Source organism: Gallinula chloropus (genome assembly GCF_964237585.1).
Source record: "Gallinula chloropus genome assembly, chromosome: 10".
NCBI lineage: Eukaryota > Metazoa > Chordata > Aves > Gruiformes > Rallidae > Gallinula > Gallinula chloropus.
In genome coordinates, this window is record NC_140095.1 from 19,338,954 (window position 1) to 19,347,501 (window position 8,548).

The 8,548-nt window shown below is 54.7% G+C and overlaps 1 protein-coding gene across 1 annotated transcript; it reads left to right on the top strand.

Annotated features, from left to right (window-relative positions):
* Window positions 1-360: 360 nt before the first annotated feature.
* LOC311195537 (sulfate transporter-like) lies at window positions 361-3,440 on the top strand (the record flags this gene model as incomplete). Its single annotated transcript, XM_084268939.1, has 2 exons — window positions 361-1,038; window positions 1,851-3,440. The coding sequence occupies 2 exons, from the start codon at window positions 361-363 to the stop codon at window positions 3,438-3,440; spliced, it is 2,268 nt and encodes a 755-aa protein (XP_084125065.1).
* Window positions 3,441-8,548: the final 5,108 nt, after the last annotated feature.

The following is an 8,548-nucleotide window of genomic DNA, read 5'->3' on the forward strand; positions in this document are numbered from 1 at the left end:
AGTTTTTGCTGAAGTGGAAGTAGCATCAGGAAACACGGGGTTCCTAAAGAAGCTTTTGTTTTGGTGAAATGATCCTGTGTAATCCTAACCCGTTCTGCCATCCCAGTTGGAAACGAGAGGTGTGCTGAGGAGGAGCACGGGCTCTCTCTAGCTCTGTCCCTGATGTGGGCATCTGTGCCAGTGTGAGTGCAATTGAAGTCGTGTTCTCGGGGTTGTGGTTAATCAGGTCTGTCAGGGAAAACAAACAAATCAACCGGCACCACAGGAAGGTGCTTTTCTGCCTGATTTGTCTGAGGTTATTTTCCTTTATTTATGTACCCATGCGATCTGCACGAGCCCTGGAGCTAAGCAAAGCCCATGATGTACATGACTGCAACACCTCATGGCTGCCTGCTCTCCTGCCTTAGCTCTCCCGGCGCAATGGAGGACACGTCAAGCCAGAAGTCAGCACAGAGCAAAGACGTACGGAGCTCCCTAACACCACAAGAGAGTCCAGCCAGTTTTATACATGTCACTCTGGAGGAGTATGAGCCTGCACACATCAGCACCAAGGATCTCATCCTAAAGAAAGCCAGAGAGGTCTGCACCTGCAATCATCACACCATCATCACCTTCTTCTGCCAGCTGTTCCCAGTACTGGACTGGCTTCCCCAGTACAACATCAAGACGCAGTTGCTTGGGGATGTCATATCGGGGCTCCTGGTGGGGATAGTTGCCATCCCTCAGTCCATCTCCTACTCCCTCTTAGCCAACCAGGATCCCATCTATGGAATCTACACCAACTTCTTCTGCAATATCATCTACGTTGCTATGGCCACGTCACGCCATAACTGCATGGGCTCCTTCGGTGTCCTGTGCCTGATGATTGGGCAGTCTGTGAACCGGCACCTCCAGCTAGCAGGGTACAGTGACCACAATGCTGGCTCTTCACTGGTGGGAAACTCCACCTCCTTCAGTAACAGGACAGATGCCTGTGACAGGAGCTGCTATGCCATCACTGTGGCCCTTTCCTTAAGCTTTCTGGTTGGTCTTTACCAGGTACAAATGTTTGCTGTTGTGCTCTTCCTCTCTGTCCTTTCCCTGCTAAGAACCTCTCCTGGCTAAAGAACTCTAAGCTGCTGTTTTGTTTCAGACTTACAAGTCACAAGGAACCTTTCCAGATCTGACTAGACCCTGACACCCTTGAATCAAGTGTAGTGATTTAGAAACCCCTGAACACAGCTGAATGTGGGGTTTTGTTGCCTCCATGTGATGGGCCAGGTCCTTGGATGTGTCTGAAACATGCTTCAGGATCAGACACAGCAAGGGAGGACGGGGAACTGTGACCCACCTTCCCACCACCCCAGTCCTGGAGCTGAGCTGGCTCCTGGTGCAGGTCAGAGCAGGTTTGAGGCTGGCAAGAGAAGTCCTCAAGGAGACTCCTTCAGAGGTTGTGCTCCTGGCAGTGTCCCCACTCCTGTCATTCTTCAGGCTCTTTCCCAGGGACAACCCAAACCCAGTGCATCGCACTGGCTGTACACCAAGCAGCGATACTCATGGCTGCTCTGATGCAGCTGTTGCCTGGACTTCCCATGTTAGCTATGCACCCTTCCTGCTTGTGGGGATACAGCAGCAGGGACCTTGTAGACTTCTTTGTATGGCATCTCTAGCCACAGATGAGTCTTATAGGGAGGTCTCTAGTTCTCTGTACCCCAGTTTAACTGCTGAAGGCAAAGTCCTCTGTCTGACACTGAATACTCAGCAGACTGAATAGCCAGAGCTGTTAAAGTGGAAGCAAACTGATACAAATAGCCAGCCACCTCTCCCAGCCCTTCTTGTTGATGCTAAAGTATGCCTGGCTTGCTTTTCAGATCCTGCTGGGGGTTCTACAGCTGGGATTTGTGGCTGTCTACCTGTCAGAACCTCTCCTCAGCGGCTTTGTGACCGGCTCCAGCCTCACCATTATCACCTCCCAGATGAAGTATCTCCTGGGACTGAAAATACCTCGTCATGAAGGGGTGGGATCCTTCATCCTGACGTGGGTTGACATTTTCAGATACATCCAGAACACCAACCTCTGTGACCTGATCACCAGCCTGGTTGCTTTGGCCATCATAGTGCCTGTCAAAGAGATCAATGACAGGTATAAGGAGAAGATGAAGGCCCCATTCCCCATAGAGCTGCTGGTGGTCATTGTAGCCACAGTAATATCTTACTACTGTAGCTTTGAAAAGCGATACAAGTCTGCTGTTTGTGGGGATATCCCCACTGGCTTCAGGAAACCCACCCTGCCAGATACAAACCTGTTTTCCAGCCTGGCAGTTGATGCTCTGCCCATTGCTGTTATTGGCTTTGCCATGACTGTCTCCCTGGCAGAAATCTTTGGCAAAAAGCATGGCTACACTGTCCGTGCCAACCAAGAGATGATTGCCATTGGCATGTGCAACCTGATCCCTTCTTTCTTCTACTGCTTTGCCAGCTCTGCAGCCCTCACCAAGACTCTGCTGAAGGAGTCCACAGGGACCCAGACCCAGGTCTCTGGCCTGGTCACTTCCCTGGTGCTGCTGCTGGTGCTGCTGTGGATTGCACCCCTCTTCTACTCGCTGCAGACCTCCATCCTGGGGGTGGTCACCATTGTCAACCTGCGAGGGGGCCTGAGGAAGTTCTGTGACATCCCCCACATGTGGCAGCTCAGCAAGCTGGACACGGTGGTGTGGTGGACAACCATGCTGTCCTCCACGCTGGTCACCACAGAGATTGGGCTCCTCGTGGGTGTCTGCTTTGCTCTGCTTTGCATCATCTTCCGCACACAGAGACCCAGGGCCACGCTCCTGGGCAGGGTCAGCAACACGGAGATCTATGAGGACCAGTCCACTTACAAGCATCTCAGCAGCATTTCCAACATCAAAATCTTCCGCTTTGAGTCATCCCTCTACTATGCCAACAAGGACTATTTCAAGACTGTTCTCTACCGGAAAACTGGGGTAAGTCCCATCCTGCTGGCTGCTCAGCACCAACGGGTGGAAGCCCAGGCAAATGCAGACATGGGCAGCACCAAGAGCTTTTTTGGCACCAGGTTTGACTGCCTGAAACCTGCCAAGAAAAGAGCTGAGAAGCCTCCTGCAGATGCCTCTCCTCCCTCCATAGATATGCACACCTTAATCCTTGACTGTGGGGCGATGCAGTTCATAGATACTGTGGGTCTCTCAGCGCTGAAGGAGACACATCAGGACTACAAGGAGATTGGTGTCCAGCTGCTCCTGGCCAACTGCAACCCTTCCATCCGCCACCGGCTCCAGGAGGGAGGCTGGGCTGGCAGGACAGACAGCGGTGGCCAGCTGGCGTTCCACAGTGTCCACGATGCAGTGCGGTTCGCTGAACGGTGGTACCATGTGCAGCAGCAGGAGAACAAGGATGCTCCCCTGGACCTTGAAGACCTGAACTTCCAGATGTCTTTGTAGACTTGTGTGGGAGGCAGGATTTCTGGGGGCAGCTTTAATCTTCGTGCAGTCAGAACATGCCACAACTACTGTGCTGAGCCGTCAGCAGCAGGCACGGGGTGAAAGGATCGGGGCAGGGGGTGGGTTTCAGGAGACACTGCCAACACCTAAACAACCCGAGAGGCGTTTCAAGGGCTCTCCTGTCAGCCAGGAGCCCGGACGGGTCTTTCAGCCTTCCCGGGCAGGGCAGCGGCGGCCGGAGACGCCGCGCAGGGCGAAGGGACGCCCGGGTCCCACCAGCAGCGTCCGACGGAGCTGCCCCGGGGCCTGTCCCCGAGGCCGCCGCCGCTTTCCAGGCGGAACACCCCGCGGGCGCGGCCACAACCGGCCCCGCTCCGCTCCCGCACGGCCCCGCTCCGCTCCCGCACGGCCCCGCGCCCGGCGCGTCACTGGGGGGCACGAGTGAGCCGCGCTCCGCGCACAACCCGGCGCTTCCCGAGGCCGCTTCCCCGTCCCTCCCCGCGGCATCGGTGCCCTGGGCAGCGGCCGCGCTCCTCCGGAGGGAGGGAGGAGGGGGACGGCGGCTGCTGCGCCAGAGACCTCTGCTCCCCACCGCGGAGTGCAGGGGCCGAAGCGCGTCGGCGTCCCGGCCCCCAGCCCCGGCAGCGCCAGCTGGGTCGGGAGGTGCCGCCGGCTGGTTGGGGCACCCTTTGCCGAGGCTTGGGGAGCCCCGGGAAGCTCAGCCACCGCCGGGAGACCGCTTGAGTGCCGGGGTGACTGCCAGGCGAGCCGGGGGACTGGCGAAGGAGATAGGAGCTGTAGGCGAGGTCTGATACCTGCTTCTCCCAGGAGCCCCGAGATGCTTCCCACCTTCCTGCGGCACAGCCTCGGCCTCCGAGGCCAGGCGTGAAGGTAAGCAGCTCCCTGTGCCGTGCCTCTTGGCCGTGCAGCTCAGGGTCTGCACCCCTGGACAGGACAGGGACCACAGCTGCTCAGCTGGAGCTTGCTACACAGAGTTTCCTTCTGTGTGTGACTCTAGTGTCCCTGTACTGTCGCAGTGCAGGATAATGAGCGAAAGAGAGGATGGCAGCATCCTCTCTCGTGGCCCAGCATCTTGGAAATTGCCCAGCTCGAGGCATCTTTGGGTGCCAAGCTGCAGAGCCACTCACCCACCCCCTGTGACATGCAGCAGTGGGGCCATGGCCTGATTGCACTGGCAGCAAGAACTCCCACCTTACTCCTTCACTTACTAATGTACATTCAAACTTTGCCACCCTTCTTTTGGCCTGCCCTTCTCCCCCGCAGCCATTCTGAGTCAAGGTGGGATGGATTGCAGGTGCTCAGTCATTTTCCCTATGGTACAGAGTTTAACAGCCCCTCCACAGCCATAAAACAACAGCAACAAGCCCAGCAACAGCAAAACACTTCCCTTCATCAAAGAAAGAAGTTTCAGAGATCGCCAGGTGTTTATTCAGCTGACAGCTCTCACTTGGGCCCTGTGCATGGCTCAGGACAGGGCTGCTGCAGGGCAGGAGAGCTGCTTTCCCCTGCTCTGATGTACAGGCTGAGGTTCCTGTGACCTCTGTGGCTGAAATTAAAGATTTCCTCCCCAAAATGTTACCTAAGATTAACTACCTGCTTTTCATGCACTGTAAATCAGGAACACCCGTGCCACGGGTTGTGATGGCCACGGTTTCCACGGTGTTTGGTAGAACTGTGCTACCTCCCACGTGCACAGCTGGATCCTGGCTGCAGCTGGAGACAACGGGGCTGCCACACGTAGCAGTGGGACAGGGCTGCCCTGGGCATGTGGCACTGTTGAGGGTGTGCAGCTGAGGGGCCTCAGCTCCGAAGCGGACACGGGGACCTGTCCTTTCTGCTGGGCTGGGACAGGCAGCATCATGCTAGCTCTGCTTCTGCATCCCAGGGCTGAGTCCTTGCTCTGAGCTACGAGGCTTCACGGCATTGCAAAGTACCAGAACAGCTTTTCGTCTGTGAACTCCATCTGTAAAAACACCTTCTGTGTTCCATATGTAATATGTGACTATTCCCCTGGCCTCATCCAAGAAATACAGCACCAAAGATACCCCGCTGAAGGGGACTCCAGCTTTGGCAGCCGCTCGGGAGCCCGGGGACAGGAGGCTGTTGTAAATAAAGCACGTGGAAAAGGAAACCTGCTGTGTCTGATCGGGAAAATGTCTTCTTGTGGTCAATTTCAAATGAATTGTGAATGAAATAGGCTTGAATAGTCAATGAAATAGTCTTGTGGACTATTTCAAATGAATTGAAGAGCGTAGTATGCCCAGCTGTTTGCCAGTCCTTGTAGCAAGGCTGTAAGTGCCAGGGGAAGCTAAATGGTCTGAGGAGCAGGTACAAGCTTTGCAGGGCTGGCTGGGCAGGTGTGCTTGGCATGCCCTGGGTGGGGGCAACAGCTGGGCACAGCTCTCAGGAGCTGAAGCACTTCTCTCCAGGGGTCCTCGCAGGCCACCGCAGCATGAGGCAACTCCCCAGGGAGGTTGCATCAGCCACGGAGCAATGAGTAATGGGGCAGTTTTGTGTCTGAGCAGAAGAGAACCAGCAAGTCAGTGGAGAAGAAAAGCCTTCTTACCTGCCAGTATTGTGGCCTGCCTTCCCCTTTGGAATAGCATTGCCATAATTTCCTTTATAAGACTGTTTATGGGCAAAATTAAATTGTTTTAGTTAAACTTTAGATGCATTTATGATCTCAGCGGGGTCATGAAGCCACAGCAAGAAATAAAAGCAGTGCTGATAATACCTGGGCACAGCTTGGTAGGAGATAGCACAGATGAGATTGCTGTCAGAGCAGCAGTTGCTGTAGCCCTCTGAATGGGAAATGGCTGTTACCACGAGCAGTTTCTGCTCTGACCTGGGAGAGCTGTGAAAATGCCAAAGAGATGCCCAGGCATTCTTTGGGATGTCTTCCCTTGGAAAGGAGAACTGAGATGGCAACCTCCTTCCCTCTCATCCCCAGCCCAGAGCAGCTGGGATCTCATCAGCAGTCCTTGCACAGGCTGCTTGTCCAGATCTCCCAGCCCATCAGCTCCAGCATTACCTCCAAACCCACAAGTCAAATGTCCTGGTGACCCAGCATTCCTCTGTTCCCCACAGATCCCCAAGGTATCTCAGGGATAGTATTTCGTATTTCCATATCTCAGGAATAGTATTCATATCAGTTGCTATGAAGAGGCCCTGGGTTGTAAACAAGAGGAGATGAAAAAGGACAAGTGACAGAGTCCAAGGTCAGTTTGTAATCAGTGTCATGGGAGATCAGGCTGGCTTCTCACCTCCTGCATCTCCAGGTGGAGGTGAGCAGGAAGGGGTCACAACTGTCGGCCAATTCCAGGTGGTGAAAGGCTCCTGGTGAGGGCATAGGGCAGTCGTTTGCCCCAGCACCTGACTGCAACAGCCCGAGTTCCCCTCTGGTTGCCAAAGGGCCTCAACATCTCAGCTGGGGGCTGACCCACCGCATCTCCCACCCAAGAGCACCTGGGCTGCACCCCAGGGCATCTTCTGTGCCTCTTCCCTAGAGCTTCACCAGGGGCTGGGGAAATGCCACACAGCTTAAAGCAAATGTTATCCCTCCTGCTAAGCAGCTCACCTGTTCTTCTCCTCCTCTCTCTCCCCCCTGCCTTGCTAGGGATCTATAAATACTCCAGGAGAGTGATAAATAGAGGATTGCTGCTAAGGCTTTGTCAGCTGCGGTTGGAGCTGACTGTGCAACTGTTAATTATGCCACAGCAGCAGCAGCTGGACAGGTTTAAATCCTTTTGATGCTTTGAAATGCTCCCTCTGGGGAAGTTTAAGGAATAAAGGTTGTCGTGGCTGACGGGTGTTTGCTTCCTCTTCCAGAAAGCGTACGAGACACTGATTGCTTCACAGAGGGCTGTTCTCACTGCTGTGTTCCTGGAAACAGGCAGGAATGGCAAGAAGCAGCTTCTGCAGGTCTCTAGCTGCAGTAAAGCAGGTATCTGGGTGCCAGCATGTGCGTGGAGCTTGCCCACGTCAGCTTTCCCTAGCAGCAGAACGAGTTGGAAGGAGAAAGCGGGGAGCTGCGGGTGGTGGGGCTGGAGTTCCTGGGGAAGTAAGAGAGAAAATCATTGACATGTCACTGGAGATAGCTGGTGGCAATGGTTGGGCTAACACAGCCCAGCTTGAGGTGAGAAGCTCCGAAGGGGCTCAGGACAGTCCAGGGACTCTGCTGGGCCCCTTCTCCCCTGCCTGCCTGGGAGCTTGCCAGGCTGGGCCATGTGGGTGTCTGCCTCTTCGTCTATGAGCGTGCTGCTCTGGGTTGATTTATGGATTTGCCAGGCTGTATTTCTGCTGGTGTCTCTCAGAAGAAAGACTTGGCTCTGAAACATTCACAGCAGCTTCCAAACCCTTCCACTGAGTGAAGGGCATGCACACCTCAGGCCAAACATGACCTAAACCATTCAAAGTCCTAGGACAGCACATCAGAAGCCCTTCCGAAGCCACCGAGTACAAATCCCTTCCTTGTTCTGCCAGTCCCTCCTTCTCTCCATCATAAAGGGCCCTGGGTGCTGTGCTGGTGCCCTGTGTAGAGGTATCATCACGGCTGATGGATGATGCCCTGGCAACATGAATGAAAAATCCAAGCTGCAAACATCAGATGGTGACTTTGGGAAGTGTCCCCCAAGCTGTGTGCAGAGCCAGGGCCTGGAGCTGCCAGCTTTGGGTGTAGGCACCCTGCTCGAGCTGTGTGCTCAAGGGAAGGACATGGAGAGGTAGGAGGACAGGTCTTCTTCAGTCCTGGCTGTTGCACTAGCTGTGCCAAGTCTGCACTAACCTGAGCTCCTCACATCTGCTGAAGAAATGTTTTCCACACTTATTGTCCTCTTAGGAGATTGCTCTGGGGGACCGAAAAGAACTGTCAAGTCCTTGTCATAAACAATAGCCTGCTTTCACTGATACTTCCTCCTGGACATGGTCTCCTTCCAGCTGTGATGCCTGCAGGCTGAAAGCTGGCTGTGATTTCTGTTGTGCAACCAAATAAATGACGTTGCTGGCAGAAGATGCTACCTCCACTGAGCTAGCAGTGTGCAGGGGTGCGTTCCCAGGCACACCAGCCTCGTGCACCCCGGCACAACGCT